The sequence below is a fragment of the Strongylocentrotus purpuratus genome, unplaced genomic scaffold (genome assembly GCF_000002235.5).
Source record: "Strongylocentrotus purpuratus isolate Spur 01 unplaced genomic scaffold, Spur_5.0 spur5_contig_864, whole genome shotgun sequence".
Lineage (NCBI taxonomy): Eukaryota > Metazoa > Echinodermata > Echinoidea > Camarodonta > Strongylocentrotidae > Strongylocentrotus > Strongylocentrotus purpuratus.
This window is the reverse complement of record NW_022145573.1, coordinates 95110-111813: the sequence shown is the minus strand read 5'-3', so window position 1 is coordinate 111813 and position 16704 is coordinate 95110. Positions and strand designations below refer to the sequence as shown.

Sequence of the window (16704 nt, the reverse complement as noted above, 5' to 3'; positions counted from 1 at the left end):
CAAAACGCTTAGTCATCATTGAATCGCATATCAGACTCATTGGGGCTTTGGTAAAAGTTTGTTCTCTTTTAAAATTATCATGCAAAGATCAATCTCTTTAAACATTCTTAATGACACTTTAATGCCCACGATGCAATACCGTACCTAACTTTGCAATTAATAAAACAAACTTGTGTAAGCAACTAAAGTACAAAGGTAAAAACACCGATGAAGTAGAAGAGGAATATGCATACAAATTATAAAAAGAGGGGGATGCAGACGTAGCACCGCCTTTACAAGTTTATGGATTGTCTGCATTATTGTCAGCAAATCTCAACATTTATGACATTTTTTGGTTTGGGTGTTGAAAAAATACGTTCTGTAGCGACGGTAAATTTGAAAATATGAAGGCCTTCGTCTGTTTTCATGGTTTTGCATGCTGACAAATTTCCGGGGTAAATTTGTTGTGAGCCCCTCCCCCCGCCCTCCCCTCCCACCCCCTCCCTCCCCCTCCCCCTCCCTCCCCTCCCCCTCCCTCCCCCTCCCCCTCCCTCCCCTCCCTCACCCTCCCTCACTCCCTTCCGCACACATTCGTGATTGTCAGGTGACTGTTAGAACTCTGTTGTAAAACCCGGTTGATATTATTACATCGACATTGAGTGTTTGATACGTAACAGACAAAGAACATGGGTTTCGACGATTTTCTACCTACGCTTGGGGAGTTTGGTACCTACCAAAAGATCATCTGTGCCCTGGTGTCTACCTTCAAATTTCCAGCTGTTACCAATGTTCTCGCTATCGTTTTCCTGGCAACTCCGGCTGACCATTGGTGTTCTGTAAGTCCAGTAAAAGAACGATTAACATTTGCTTGATCTTAAATTCTTTTGCAAACTATGCCTAATTTCAAATGTTCAGCAAATGAACCCTCTCCGATTGCATGACCATCATGGTCTGTGCTATAAAATTAATTGCGCAAACGATGTCATATTGTTATTGGTATGTTCTCTTATGAAATCGACCCGAGAATCAACTTTGTTATGTTTCAGGAAAGTGGTCAACGGGAGTTTGTGCATCCTTCCAAACTTGGTATCATGGATTTGGGGCCGGTTGATAAACAACAAAAAGGAAATTAATGTAGAAAATGCTGAGAAAGAAAGTAGACCTTCCAAAAACAAAACAGATTATAACCTGATCAGACTTGTTATATGATATTGCCACCAACTAGCTCCTTATAAGAGAACTGAGTTGTCATGTGGACGTATTCAGCTAACATTTTTAACACGAGGGTGTGGCAGTGTGAGTAACAATATTCTAAATGGGCACAGGGTCTGCAGTTTTTACTCAAGGGATCTGACTCTGTAAATTGTATCTTACACGTACTTTCACATTTTGCTTACTTCACTAGGTTTCTAACTGGGATACTGCCAACTGCACCGGGTTAGGACTAAATGAAAGCGACTGTGCATTTTACAAGAAACATCTGAGCATTCCACATTTTGTAGCAGACGACCATACGATTGTATACGATCAGTGTCACAAGTACGATGTCTCCCAGGTATCGTTTAGCGATGCAATGTCGTACTTTGCGGAAAATACCAATCAGAGTGGATATCATGACATCATATCATGTGATCAAGGATTTGAGCATGACAGGGCATCGTCAGGGTTGACCATCACTCAATCGGTAACATATTGGAATATGACTTCATCAAACTTTAAAAAATGTTCGTTCTTCATAAATAATCTTAAAATGCACCAGTTGGATTCAGTATCTGTAAATATTTAATTGCGCTCTTTCATTTCCATATGTTTATATTACTCCTGTTCTTTTGTTCATAATGATAATGTTGTTATGTATGTTATTTACATTATTATTAAATTTTTGCACGGTTATGCCTTGAACATTTGATTTCAAGTAAATTTGTTTCAATATATTACTATTATTATTATTATCATTATAATTATTAATACCATTGTAACTATTATTTTTTCAAGAAGAAACTTTTGTCCTTCGTAATTCTTGGCTTAATAACTTCAATATTTGATCAAACATATTGAAAACAAAAGTAATCTTAATCCTTGAATTTATGTCATTCTCACAAACTTTACTATATTTTTGGAAATCCTTTTAAAGCAAGTTGAACATATTTTCAGGGGATAATTTCTTGTTGTAGTAGGGCCGTGCAAAGAAACTGGTATAGGTATGTAATGGTACATCCATCCGTCTCCCCGGGATGGGAGGGGGTCGCATAGTATAATTGTCATGACGCACGGAAATACAGAGCTTATCAATGTTATTGTGCTGCATGTATTATGTCAAACAGTTCTTATACATTGTCAACTTTTCAAACTCTCAAACAGTTTGACCTGGTTTGTGACCGGAAATACCTGATCAACCTATCCCAATCCCTTTTCTTCGTTGGCGTACTGATCGGATGTGTGACCTTTGGTGCAATAGCCGATAGGTATAAGGCTTTATACAGGGTGCCCCAAACAAAATGGACTAGCATACTCTCAATGACGCGGGGCAAATGCCAACGGTACCACAAGCTAGGGAATCTTTCCGGAAGAAATGTGATATCGAATATGAGAAATCTTGTTAGGTATTTTTTGTTATAGACACATTTTTGTGAAACGGTATTGACGACATCCACTGGCAGTGCTCCTTGTAGAAAATATTGTATTATGTTTGAGCTTCAGGCAAGCTGTGATGAACGTCAATTTTAACACAAACATAATATTCTACACACTTTTCCCTTTCTTTTGGAGGCAATTTAATGACCTTTTACACAGACATGAAATTGATTAATTAGTTTAAAACGAAATTTCGTGGATACTGGAAAAATTTGAACTTCCACCTTGCATCACAAACACATTATTGGAAGTATATATGCTAGTTTGTTTTGTATTGGGTCACCCTATATTAGATTTTTTATTTAAAACAATTCAGGGACGGGTTTCTGTCATGGGAAGAAGAAAAATATTTCTCGAAAAGGTTAGCGGACCTGTAATGATTAGCAGCTAACTTCCTTCGTTACCGGTAGACAATATCTAATAAACCTTTAGCAGGCTCTCTTTTTAAATGCCCCTTGGTGCAACTACGCACAGGGATCTATGATTGCATACAGTGTTGAATGTGGGTGGATTTCTTTTTGGTGTGTGTGTGTGTGTCTATCTGTAATTTTGAGTTTGAGTTTTGAGTTTATTAGTTTCACATTTCACATGTATTTCACAAATATAATACAGATAACAAAATATTCATGAAAGACATATTGTTTCATAATTCAAACAAATTATTATAGTATTAACAAGGTAATCAGACTAAAAAGTTTGTACCTTGATTTCTTTGTTTACTTTGTCCTTTGTACCTGTAGATTCGGGAGGAAAGTAACCCTCATCCTTTGTAACATCATCTTTGTGTTGTTCGGCATTGGTGCTGCGTTCTCACCCAACTATATTACTTTCGTCGTGATGAGAACAATAGAAGCGGCAGCCTGTTTCGGCTTTGCTCTCACCTCGTATGTAATAGGTTAGCCAGCCCACTTTGCATAAAGGAAAACAAATTTTTATAAATTATGATTTTTTTTTTCTTCATTTAAAAAAGAAATATATGTTAATTTATTTATTTGGTAATATTATTATTATTATTATGATTTCACCTCATTTATGGTTTATTTATTTATTTAATTAATACATTTTTGGAGGTGAGGGTAACAACTATCCCTTGATCCCTTTTAACACACCAAATCATGTACATGTATATGTAAGTAGGACCTACACAGATTGCGCACCATACTTAGCTTTGTGCCTGTCAAACTATATATACCAAAGGTACATGTAACCAAAAACGTGTTTTCCTCCTTTTTCGTTGTCATAAGGTATTTCGAAATAGTTCCACCACTTTTACAAAATCCTTGATTTTTCCTATATATGTGTTGCCCTATTCACCAATAATGTTATATTTCATTGGACATCCCTCTTCTCATGGTTTATTCAGTAGGGATGGGAATTTTACCGGGCTACGAAAACGAATAAATATTTCAAGTTTTAGGTATAAGTCTTATTAGTCCTGTGCCCTTCTATAATAGTTTTGCGGTGGTTTCGGGGGTTTCGGGTTTGCCTAGGATTAAACAGTGTGATGCAAACTCAGGGGACTTAGGACCGATAGTATAACTGCTTTTGGTTACGACTCACAGCCAAATGGGATTAATTTGCTGTGTAAGATACATGCATATATATACATGCATATATAAATATGTTTTGTTTGAAAATTATCCTGATTGTATATGTAACATGGAAACAAACACATTCGAAAGCTAGAACATATTCCTTTAAAATCTATCCTTATTGTACAATAAATCACACTTACATTACCTCATTACTATAGACGGTTTCTCGAAAACAATTAATATGAGTTTAATGCGAAAAATATAGACGAATTCGAATCTAAACAATTTTCAGTTCTAAATTAAACAAAATTATCACAAGTTATTAAGAATTTTAGGGTTCGTAACAATTCATTAATTCATTGATCTCTCCGAGATGAAGTACGGAATTATTTTAATATTTATCAGTTAACGAGACTTTCTTGTAAATCTTTCTTCAGGTACAGAGTTTGTAGGTCCGTCGAAACGTGCGTTTGTCAGCGTCATGTTGACAGCTGTGTTCCCGTTAGGATATATTCTACTCACTTTCTACGCCTATTTGATCAACAATTGGCGCCATCTTCTCCTAGCACTTCATTTGACCTTTGCCCTCTACTTCTTCTTTTACCCGTGAGTATACCTCTTCTTGTTTTATTTCTAATTTGATAAATGACAAGCGAACACCTTTTATAATGGACCTTATGGCAAATTACCCTAGTGCTAAACTAGTTATCTAATCAGGTCTACATTACTGCCGTCGCCGCTGCTGCTGCTACTACTACTACTACCTCTATTACTAATACTACTACTTCTACTACTACTACTACTACAACTACAACTACTACCACTACAACTACTTCTACTTCCACTACTACCACTACCATCGTTACTACTACTACTACAGCCATATATGCCCCTTCAGCCTGAAAACATCGAAATTTACAATAGTTAGACAACTGTCACCTCATAATCGGGCTGCGAGCTCGATTACTATACTTGGTCTTTAGTATAGATATATCAAGAGGCCTGGCTGTTTTATATGCTCAAGGGAACGCACGCACATCATGCCATGACCCTGAGGCGCGCATGGGTGTGCTAGTTCCCGAAAGCATATAAAACAGCCAGACCTCGAATATTAAAACATCACGGAAAACTTGAGACACTATCTGTTAATCTTCACTGGAAAAATGACTGGAAGTTTCAGTCATTTGGGAATCGCAGACAAAAAGCACTCTGTGGTGTCCGCGCTCGCACATAGACCATTTTAACACGTAAACAAATGGGGATTGTAGCATGAGGGCATTTTAAAAAGACTATTGACAGGTAGGCGGGTATGAGGGCACCTTTCAAAAGACTATTGACTGGTAGGAGGGTATGAGGGCATCGCTAAAATCACGACTGCAATTTCTACCAAACAGATGACTATATTTCTAATGAGAGGTATATAAATCCTACTAAGTGTATTTGATCGACTGCATGAAGTATATTTGAACGACTATTAATACAATATAAAGTTTCTCATTTCTGTAGACAGTGGAATTTCAATATTCACGCAAAAGATGTCAGGCCCCTGGAAAATATAGTATAATTGTGTTAGCTTTAACTTTTACATATAGGTTCAGGTCAATCATGTTTCCTGATATTCATCGTTTTGTTTATTTAATCATTGTGAAATATTTCACCATGCGTGTATATGAAGTCTTTCGTCTACGGTTGATTGTCAACGAAGCGGAGTTACGTCTTTTGTTAATTTCTTTTGTTGATACGGCAGGCAGCCAGTGAAAACGAATTTGTTTAATCAAATTATGGAAATGCAAGCACTACTTTAAACAAACAGAACTTTGTTATTCCTAGCTCAACATATGAAAGGGCAGGAACTCAACTTTCTAGAAATGTGATTTTCTCTTTGAAATTCAGATACCGCCCGCCAAACGACTTTTCGGCTTCCTCTCTTCAAATTGATTTTAATCACTCATGTGTGAAATTTGCATTATTATGAGTTGCATCAAATGAAAGAAGAGGATCTAAGCTTTCCAAATATGTGTCATTTATCAAATATAATTGTGATTAAGTTATGATAAAACATCGATAATTTTCGGTTTCGTTTTATCTGGGACGCACTGTAGTTCACCATGCGTGTATATGAGAAATGGCATCGTAAAGTTATAAAAGTTTAGCACTTCCTCATGGTTGGGTTTGATGCTAAAGTCCGTGAATTTTAACTGTCTTTTATATGGATTTTAAAATCTATTTTTAACACCTGCCTTGTTCAAACTATTAATATTGAACATTTGTTTGAAACTGGTGTGAGAATTAAAAAAATAAAATGTTGTAAGCATGGTCCTAAATAAATTCTCTACTCTTGAATGCCATTTATCAGTATGATGATATATATTTACATTTGACATCATTTGTAAATTTTTACAAATATAAGTACTTTAAGGGAAAACAAATTATATTTCAAATATATACCAAATTGCATTTTGACACCAATCTATAATTTTGTTTATAATTTCCAAAACTGTTTACAGTAGAGCTCGAATGAGGTTACATAAATGTACAAGGCAATAGTAGTATAGTAGTACACTACCAGAAGGATGGCATTTTCAATTTGAACAATGGCTATGATTTTCCATAAGGACAGATTATATGTATTTATCATCATGTCCCGAAATTAAAACAACAATAAAATCAAGTAAAAATAGTTCTCAGTAAAACAACATTGCCTGCTTGTCCGGACAGTTATATTTTATTTCCTTCATGTCGATGATTTTAGCTTCATCCCAGAATCAGTACGTTGGCAAATCTCTAAAGGTCGGTATAAAGAGGCTCAAGCAACTGTTAAAAGGGTAGCTAAGATCAACAAGGTCAAACTCACAGATGATTTCTTCTACCAGCACAACTTTCACAAGAAAAGGGTAATGTTTAAGCAATAATAACTTGGCTTTGATGTGCTGAAATCAATAAACGGGTTTTTTATGGTGGAAATATTTTCGACAAGGAAATGTCCTACCATTTCTGTTGATTTATTGTTTTTGTTTTGATACGATTTAAGTTTTGATATTTCATTTAGTTTGTCACTATTTCTAAATGTGTGCGGGTGTGTGTATGTGTGTATATGCATGCGTGGATACACGGGGGCGACGGGCCCGGAGAGGAAAGGAAAGAAAAAGGAAAGAAAGAAGGGCTAAAAGCACGAGTTAAAAGTGGACCGAGGGAATTCATTTATCCGCAGGGGCGGTTTTACGGGGGGGGGGGGGAGGTTAGGGGGTTTAACCCCACCCCCCCCCCCCTTGGGCTGTCAAGTGAAAATGTGATGTGCATATAAAAACGCCATCATGTGTCCAGACCTTTTAAGGTCTCCATTGTGTTAGTAGATGCCAGGAAAACATCACTTACGGGGGTTCAATATAGCAAAAAATTCGCCTCTCCGCTACGCGGCTCGTGGACAGTGCTCCACAGGAGGTTCAAAATAGCCACACACAAAAAATCGGCTCGCCGCTATTCGGTTCGTGGACGATGCTTCGCATCGTTATTGGTTCACCCCCCCCCCCCTTAGCAAAAAGCTAGATCCGCCCCTGATCCGTAAATAGGCAGGTCCAACTAACTCAGAGATTCAGGTCGTTTTTAGGTCAGAACTAGCCCTAATTCGTGTTTTATGCCTGTATGATTTAAACAAAAGGCCGATGATCGCTCTCCACTGGGCCTTACAAGTTACAACAATCAAAAGTATATCAGGACTCAATTAGCTTTAGGTCCATCATGCTGGCCGTTACACAATCAGGGAGGGGGGGGGTGGCTCAATCCCCATTTACTTTTTGAATGAAGTATGTTAAAGAGAAATATAAGGAAACCAACCAAGGCTCCGGCAAAATGCGGGCCAGATTCACCTAAAAGCGCGATTGAGCGAACTTAATTCAGCAAAAATAACAACGCAAAAATGGCGCTAAATCAGAATCATATCCATACTTTGACCCGTAATTCCGGCGTGGAGATACCCTGCTAAAACATAAACAAATTACCAAATCTTCATCAGCTGTTCAAATAATGGTAATGATTTAAAAGTCGTTATGTTTCTTACCTGTTTTGTGTCATTTTCAAAATGTCTTTTGGAGTATTTTTTCTAAAACCGAAGACTTATAATATTCACTTTCTCACGGGATTCATGGAAAACTGCAATTGCATAACGTACCTACGGTGGGGCGCGGACGCACGCCTGTGTGAAGTAAGAGACCGTTATGATGAATTGCTTAGATCCTCATTAAGTTAATATAACGCGTGGGCGTATGTGTGCGCATGTGTAGGAGTGGTGGGTGTAAGGTTTTCGTTAAAGGCACTTTTCATTTATGAAAAAATTATGGTAAATAACCTTGTTTAGTTTGTTGTTTACAAACATTAGCTTACCAATGTAAACTAACAATTCTTGCCTTTACTCTCCACAGAGGGAGATGTTGTGTTCTTTGCTAATATGTACTACCAAAGGTAATTCTCGTATAATTATACTCCTCTTTATTTCCACAAAGGAAACGACAAATCCTGAGAGGAACCATGATCCGAATCTTATCGATCTCTTCCGAACACCTGTCCTACGAAAAAGAATGATCGTGTTGATCATTGTTTGGTAAGTGCATTGATGTTAATCAGACCGAACGTTGGATTATGAACAAGAAAGGTAGTGATAATAATAAAGAATTGTTGAAAGGTACGTTTATATTACGCAGATATTCATCATAAGGATGCTCAAGGCGCCGGCTGATTTAATGAAAGCATTCAATCAATTCCTCTCTTCAAGATATCTCTTTACTACACCTGGGTTGAGAGTGGCATATGTATGGTCGCAGATCATGGGTTTCGCGGCTCGAACGGATAAATGCTCGAGCATTGTTTGTTGGTGCATCCACCTGCACGCCGTTTAAATTAAAGGAACTAGTTTCGTCGTGAATGATCTCAACTGACTTATATCGTCGTCTTCGACCTAGGGGTCTTGGTTTACCCTTGGTAAACATATTGATTATTGTTCTCCAGAGTGTTCTTTCTTGAACCATGTACAATTAACTGAGACAAGCGACAGACCTGTTGACTGTTTAGTTTCGTCGGTCAATCTAAAATATTTGTCTGCCTCTTCTCCACAAGCCTTCAGTGTCTCTTTGCTTAATTATGTCACAAAATATCATTATCTACTCGTCTTCAGGTAAGGCCACAGTACTTCAATTGCTACGTTCTATCTTTTTTGTCACGCGGTGGAATGTACTTCCTACTTGATCTCTTACGATGTCATAACTTGTAACTTTCCTTCCAACATATTCTCAACATTTTCTTCTAACAACACATTTCTAAAGCTAAGATCTTATTTTATTCAATCTATCTGTCTTCTAGGATGACGAATAACCTGATCTTCTACGGATTGCATCTAAGCACGGGTAGCTTCGGGGTCAATATCTACCTTAGTTTTCTTATCTCAGCAGTGGTAGAAGTAGTTGCTATGATCATTTGCGTCCCAGTGATCGAACGGGTTGGACGTCGATACAGCCTCATCGCTTGTCTCACCATATCCGGCATCGCTAGTTGTATCGCCATTTTCATCCGTAAGTAAAGTCATTTGGGGAAATCCCCCGAAACGGACATGGCGCGGAATCGACATCGGTCTCGCTGGCGGGCGGTCTCTTGGTTAATCTGACAACCTGTCAGATGTTACGCGGATCCAGGGTTTCTTAGGGGTGAAGGCCCGAATTTGAAATCAATTTGAAATTTAGTGTGCTGAAATTTGAAAATCGTACTGGCCAATATTTCGCTCAGTGGGGGAGGGGGGGGGTAGTGAGCACTTCTTTTTGGGGGCCCTCGAAAATTTGAAAAATCGCACTCCTCCCCCCCCCCCCCCCCCCCCCCCCCAAAAAAAAAAAAAAAAAAAAAAAAAATTAAAAAAAATAAAAAAATTAGATGTTGGGTCCAGGGGGCGGAGCCCCTGGAAGCTCAGGGGTTTTGGGCAATAAATTACTGTCAGATGAGCATGATTTTATACCTTATTTGTGACACTGGCAGGTCACGCATTAGCGTGGGGTCCGGGGGGCAGAGCCCCAGGAAGCTCGGGGTTTTGAGCAATAAATAACGGTCATATAAGCATAATCTATATGTTACACTGGCAGGTCACGAATTGACGTGGGGTCAAGGAGGCGGAGCCCCCAGAGGCTCATGGGCGTTAGGCAATAGATTATGGTCAGATGAGCATCCAGGGGCCCGCCTTAGGGCCATTGGTTGGGTTCGGAGGGCAGAGCCCCGAAAGCGTAGGGCTTTAGGCATTTAATTACGTCAGATGAGCATAATTATACTTTATTTGTGACACTGGCATGTAACTAATTGGCGTGGGGTCCAGGGGGCGGAGCCCCTAGAATCTCAGGGGTTTTAGGAATTTTATAACGGTCAGACAAGCCTGCAGGGGCCCGCCTTAGGGCCCCTTGTTCGGTCGAGGGGTGGAGCCCCGGAAACTTAGGGTTTTTCGGCATTTAAGTACGGTCAGATGAACATATTTTGATACCGTATTTGTGACACTGGCAGGACACTGCGTTCCAGGGGCCGAGACCCCAGAAGCTTGAGAGTTTTAAGCATTAAAATTACCGTCAAATTAGCATCCAGCCGTCCGCCTTATGACCCTAGGTGGGGAACAGGGGGCAGAGCCACCGGAAGTCAAGGGGTTTTAGGCATTTAATTACGGTCAGATGAGCATATTTTGATACCTTCCCCTTCCCCTTTTATTTCCTTCTTTTTTTTCCTTCTTTTTTTTCCTTCTTTTTTTTCCCCTTTTCTTCCCCCTTTTTTTGTTTCCTTCTTTTCCCCCCCCCTTTTTTTTTTCCTTCTTTCCTTTTCTTTCTTTTTTCCCCTTTTTTCCGGGGGGGGGGGCGGGCCCCCGGGCCCCCCCCCCTGGATTCGCCATTGCGCCAGACCGACAGTTTCTTGGCTGTCAGTCTAGTGGGCTCCCGCTCCCATGGTATATAGCAAAGTCGTATCTACAATTCGGAAGAATACCCCCTGAAAAGGAGGAACAAAACTTTGCATCTATAGGGTTCGTAGGGTTTGTAGTTTGTAGATCTTATTTTCTATTATAATGTTTCATGCTTTTTCTTGGTAAGACGCAAGATATTGAATCCGTATTATATCATTTTCCATAATATACTAAGAAGACACAACCCCCCCCCCCTCCCCCCTATTGAGTGGTGTAGCGTGAGACCAGTCATTGAGTGGGCACTTGCATCATGGGGGGGGGGGGTTATCATTGATACTAAATGGATGAGATGCAAGAGACCGAAACCATGTAGGCTAGTAGTAGTTATTTTACCTGACTTCTAAGAAAGCATAAATGCTTGTTAGTAAGCAACCAGAGGACCGACGGCTTTTAATAGGTCATCTCCGAGGGACATTTTATTGATGAATCTAACTAAAATGAGATTATAAACAACAAAAAAAAAAAAAATCAATTTTAGATTCACGTCCCATTGCTCTCTCTCTCTGGTCATTCTGTTACAGCTGTCGGTGCCGCAAAAACTGGGGTAGCCATGGTGGGGAAGTTTGGTATCGCTGGTTCCTGGGCGGTTGGACTGATATACCCCTTTGAAATATTGCCGACTGTGACGAGGTAACACGCTGATCAATATTGGTCTTAATAACCTCCTATTATTGTTATACTAATATAAAAGACATATATGACGACATTATTGCACCAAGAAAAAGAAAAGAAAGATCAATCCAGTATTAAAACACTGGAGAAGGAGTAAAGACTATTATTGGTATTGCATTTTTGCTCAGAAAGGAAATCAAATTTAAACATTCAACTGATGTTTCATGTTAAAAACTAATAATAAAGAATTAAATAAGTACATTATTCAATATTAGTCGTATTACATTCATCTCGCTATAATTTGTGTAACTAATTGTTAATAATTTGTATTTTTGGGTACCTTCCTTTTTGATTGTTTTTACGCGAAAGGGAATTAACAGCTGTGCGAATCAGCTACCATATCAAAATCTATCCCATCCTCCTTTCCTTCTCATCCTTAAAAGGAATGTGGGCATTGGCATCTGCTCCTCGGCATCTCGTGTGGTTGCTATAGCAACCCCTCTCATGCTCCTCCTCTATGATGTATGGGCACCTGGTCCTCTTGTTCTCCAAACCATAGCTGCTCTGGTGACGGCCGCTCTATGCCTCATCCTCCCTGAGACCAGGGGCAAGAAGCTACCCGAGACGCTGGAAGATGGTGAAACATTTGGAATGTAGGTTGCCTCTAAAGTACCAATAATAATGACTGTATCATCTGTTAAAGCATTACATTATATTTCCCATTAAACAAAATAAAGTTGTTAATCTAAAAAAGAAAAAGAGCAAATGTCCTTCTATCTTTTTACCAAGTTTAGAATAGACGAGATCCGGTTAAAAGAGATTGGGGAGGGGTCAATTAACCCCCACCCCCCCCCTTGCACACGTACACATCGGCCAAATGTTAAAAATGTGCTTTATAGACGAATGATGCCTCATATTGTTTTTGCAGGAAATGTTGGCGGAAATTGTGAACAACTCTAACAAACATCAGAAAAACAAGTTAATTTTCTAAAGTTTCTTTTTAGTCACTTCTGACTTTCATACACTGGTAGATACTGGATCTGTGCAATATGTTTAGATTCATGTTTGGGTTATGAATGTGAGCTATAAACAAATTGTTTATTGTTTATTTTATTTTTTCTCACAACTCTCTCATTTAGAAAAACGATAGAGGATCGTCACAGCATGGAAAAGTTACCAACAAAATTATGAAGCGGATTGGTGACTGCATCGTTACTAATCTGTAATCTTTGGACAAAATCATGGTCAAACCTGCAATGCATGCAGGTGATCTTGTGAATGGTTGCACCATCCAATACCTGCAATAGAGCCTTCATCATATTACTGATTGACGTGTTTTATTTCTGGCTGTAATAGTATGGCCTAATGCATCATCAAAGGTTTAGGCCTTTGAAATAAACAAAAATACCGTCCCTACTTTATCAAATAGTCAAATAACAGAAAATAAAAGTAGATATATGTTCCACAATGGCATGCGAGATATAAAGTAGTTTTTCTTGTTTTCGATAGAGAGTTGGTTTCTGTCACAGTTGTCAAGGAAATTATTATGTCTACATTAATGAGAAAAAACTGTGAAGGTATTGCATATGTAAATTTATAAAAATGAATTTATTATTTATGTTTTATATGTTTTCCCATGTACGCTACATGTACATTACAACTGATCAATGGGTGAATGTGGAAACGTAAAGATCAAAATCAACATATTATACACGGTTCAGCATTTGCTAAAAATGCATAAAGCTTGAACTTTAATATAAGGAAAAACGTACTATAACTCGACGATCTCCAGTTGCATTGATATAAGCTGAAGAGAGGATCTCCGACACACACGGATAATTTTCTTAGATCTGACAACAGCTTTAGAGAGAAGTTAGTCCCTTAGGATTATATGCCCGATCAATTATAAAAAGCGTTGTACATAGTGTACAGAAAATCATTTTGATCTTTAATGACCCAGACGTCGTGGACGTGAACATTGGTAAAGTAATGCTTACATTTGTTTGTTTTAATGCTGAGTGATGTATCATTATTAGGCAATAATGGTGCAAAGGAGTATTTTGTTTTATTCCATAGGATTGATGTTATTTTGGTTTTTGATGTGTAGGAACTGGAAAACTAAGAAATAAAGAAAGAAAAAAGAATCCCGTATACGGTTATCGCGCAATGTATATACCTTGTATTCTCAGCTCACCCTTTGAAGAAAAAAATGGGAGTGGTCATAAGAAAACGACCTAATGTGTGAATAATCATTTAATTTCTCGATTCCTCTTATGTTTCAATCAAAACTAAGCAATCGATGACTGACAAAGAAAGGAAGAGAGAGAAGAGAAAGTATGTGAGTCAGAAAGAGCGTTGTAGTTGGGAGAGCCAGTAACCCGGGTTCGATTCCCGGCGGATTTTTTTACCTTTGCAAAAGATTCCGAAAGGGACGACAGAAATGAGGAACTTTCATCTAAGCTTTGCAACCATTATTCTCTCACTTGCTTTCGAATTGTATTTATTTCCACGAGAGTTACCACAACTGTTTTACGGGTTATTTCCCCACATTTGTTTATATTACATATATATATATATATATATATATATATATATATATATATACACCGGCTGTGTCATAGATCAGTAACATCCGTGTCACAGGTCAGTGACCCATACTTGACCGCACATCCCTTATAACACGTTCACATAATCACATCAACTGAATAAACACACCGACAGCCCAACACACAAGCAAGGTAAAACACTTTGGCCCGAATTCACAAAGCAAGGTTTGAGCTCAAACCTCCTTTTGTTTCGCCAAACCTCCTTTTGTTCTTTACAAACCAGGTTTGTAAAAAAACGCGTAAAACGCGTCATATGACGTACGAAAACCAAGGTTTGTCGACAAACCTCCTTTGTGAATTCGGGCCTTTGAATTTGCATAATTATTTCTAAGTTTATTCCGAAAGTATTTCTCGTACTAATTTTTGCTATGTTCATGATTCTTGACTATGATTGAGTGATATTAAGTTTGTATGCCGTGTATATTTGTTTATACAATGTATTTGTTTTTGTATGTGTTTGTACTTCAGAACCTGAAGAAGGCCTCACAAGCCGAAAGCTCGTAATAAACTTGTAAAGTACAGCTACGTCTCACGTTTCTAGACCTTTTTCTTCACGCCTACATATTCTGGAACACCCGTTGTCATGTCAGAGTTGAGAATTCTCGCACTTATATATATATATATATATATATATATATATATATATATATATAAAGTGCGTCCCAGAAATAATTAAACCGAGAATTATCGATGCTTTATTATAACTTCATCGTAATAATAATCAATATATGACACATATTTGTAAAGCTTACATTCTCCCTTTTCATTTGATGCAACTCATATGATGCATATTTCACGCATGAGTGATTGAAAATAATTTGGAGAGATGAAACCAAAAAATTCATTTGACGAGTGGTATCTGGATTTCAAAGAGAAAATAACATTTCTAGAAAGTTCAATTTCTGCCCTTTCATTTCACACCTAAATCAGGAAAAATGACCCAGGAATAACAAAGTTCTGTTTGTTTAAAGTAATGCTTGCATTTCCATGATTAGATTAAACGAGTTTTCACTGGCTGCTTGCCGTAGCAACAAACAGAGTTGACAAAAGACTTAACTCCGTTTCGTTGACGATCAGCCATGCATCAGGTCTTTCGTCTTCCTTGTTTTTAATTACTCATGGGTGAAATATGCATCATATGAGTTGCATCAAATGAAAGAGGAGGATCTATAAGCTTTTAAAATATGTGTCATTTATTAATTATAATTATGATTAAGACAGTAAGTTATGATAAAACATCGATAATTTTCGGTTTCGTCTTTTCTGGGACGCATATATATATATATATATATATCGACAGATGCTCAGACCTAATAAGTCTCCAGGTGAAGCTCCGCCCCCCCTTCTCTATCTCTCTCTCTCCCTTCCCTCTCATTTATATGTCTTCATCATATCTCTTTATTTATCTCCCTCTCTCTCTCTCTCTCTCTCACTCTCTTTCACTCTCTATCATACTTTGTATCTATGTTGCTCGCTCTCACTCTCCCTTTCTCCATCTCAGGTTAATTTTTATCTTGTCTTTGACCCTCCATCGAAATTCGAAAGGATCTGTCTACCGAAGATTCACCACAGAGCATTGCCGTATAACCATACAGGTCGTTCAAGAACATTTCGGGATTCATCTCCCTCTTTTCTTTCTTTATATCTGTGATGCTAAGAACGACGAATTTAAGAGGAAATGATTGGGTGGAGGGGTGGGAGTGGTGGGAAGGGGGGGGTGTGACCAGGCGCGGATCCAGGATTTCTTAGGGGAGGGGGCCCAACTTTTTTTTTTTTTGCTCCCGAAAATTTGAAAATCGCGCCGGCCGAAAAGTCGCTCAGGGGGGGGTACAGAGCACAATTTTTTTTTTTTTTTTTGCTCCCGAAAATTTGAAAAACGCGCCGGCCAAAAATTCGCTCAGTGGGGGGGGGGGGGGGGGGGGGGGGGGGGGGGTAGTAAGCACTTTTTTTTTTTTTTTTTGATCCTCAAAAAAAATTTCAAATTGCACCCCCCCCCCCCCTTGAGCGCCAGGGGGGGGGGGGCCCAACCCCCAAAAAATCGTAAAAATCACGTGATTTTACATGATTTTTTTCTCAAGGGGGGGGGGGGGCCCGGGCCCCCCGGGCCCCCCCCCCCCCCCTGGATCCACCACTGGGTGTGACTCTCTAAAGAGCCTGAGACAATAAGTCAAAGAGAAGGGGGAAATGATGAGGAGGGGGGCAGACATTGGAATAGACACAGGAATGTTGGGCAGTGAAAAAGAATGAGAATGATAGATAGAGACACAAGAATAGAGAGAGATTGGGTGAGACAGAGCACTAATCAAGAGAGATAATGAGAGGATGGGGGTTTGTCTAGGGGATAGGGTGAGATACAAAGAGACAA

General features: G+C 38.7%; 1 protein-coding gene across 1 annotated transcript; it reads left to right on the top strand.

Annotated features, from left to right (window-relative positions):
• The first annotated feature begins 575 nt into the window (after window positions 1–575).
• On the top strand, window positions 576–14842 carry LOC591325 (organic cation transporter-like protein). The gene is made up of 11 exons (XM_030972893.1): window positions 576–815; window positions 1385–1663; window positions 2341–2444; window positions 3354–3508; window positions 4586–4754; window positions 6901–7042; window positions 8648–8745; window positions 9501–9709; window positions 11643–11751; window positions 12177–12386; window positions 12873–14842. Exons 1-11 carry the CDS (start codon window positions 666–668, stop codon window positions 12922–12924), a joined length of 1677 nt encoding a protein of 558 aa, XP_030828753.1. The 5' UTR covers window positions 576–665; the 3' UTR covers window positions 12925–14842.
• Window positions 14843–16704: the final 1862 nt, after the last annotated feature.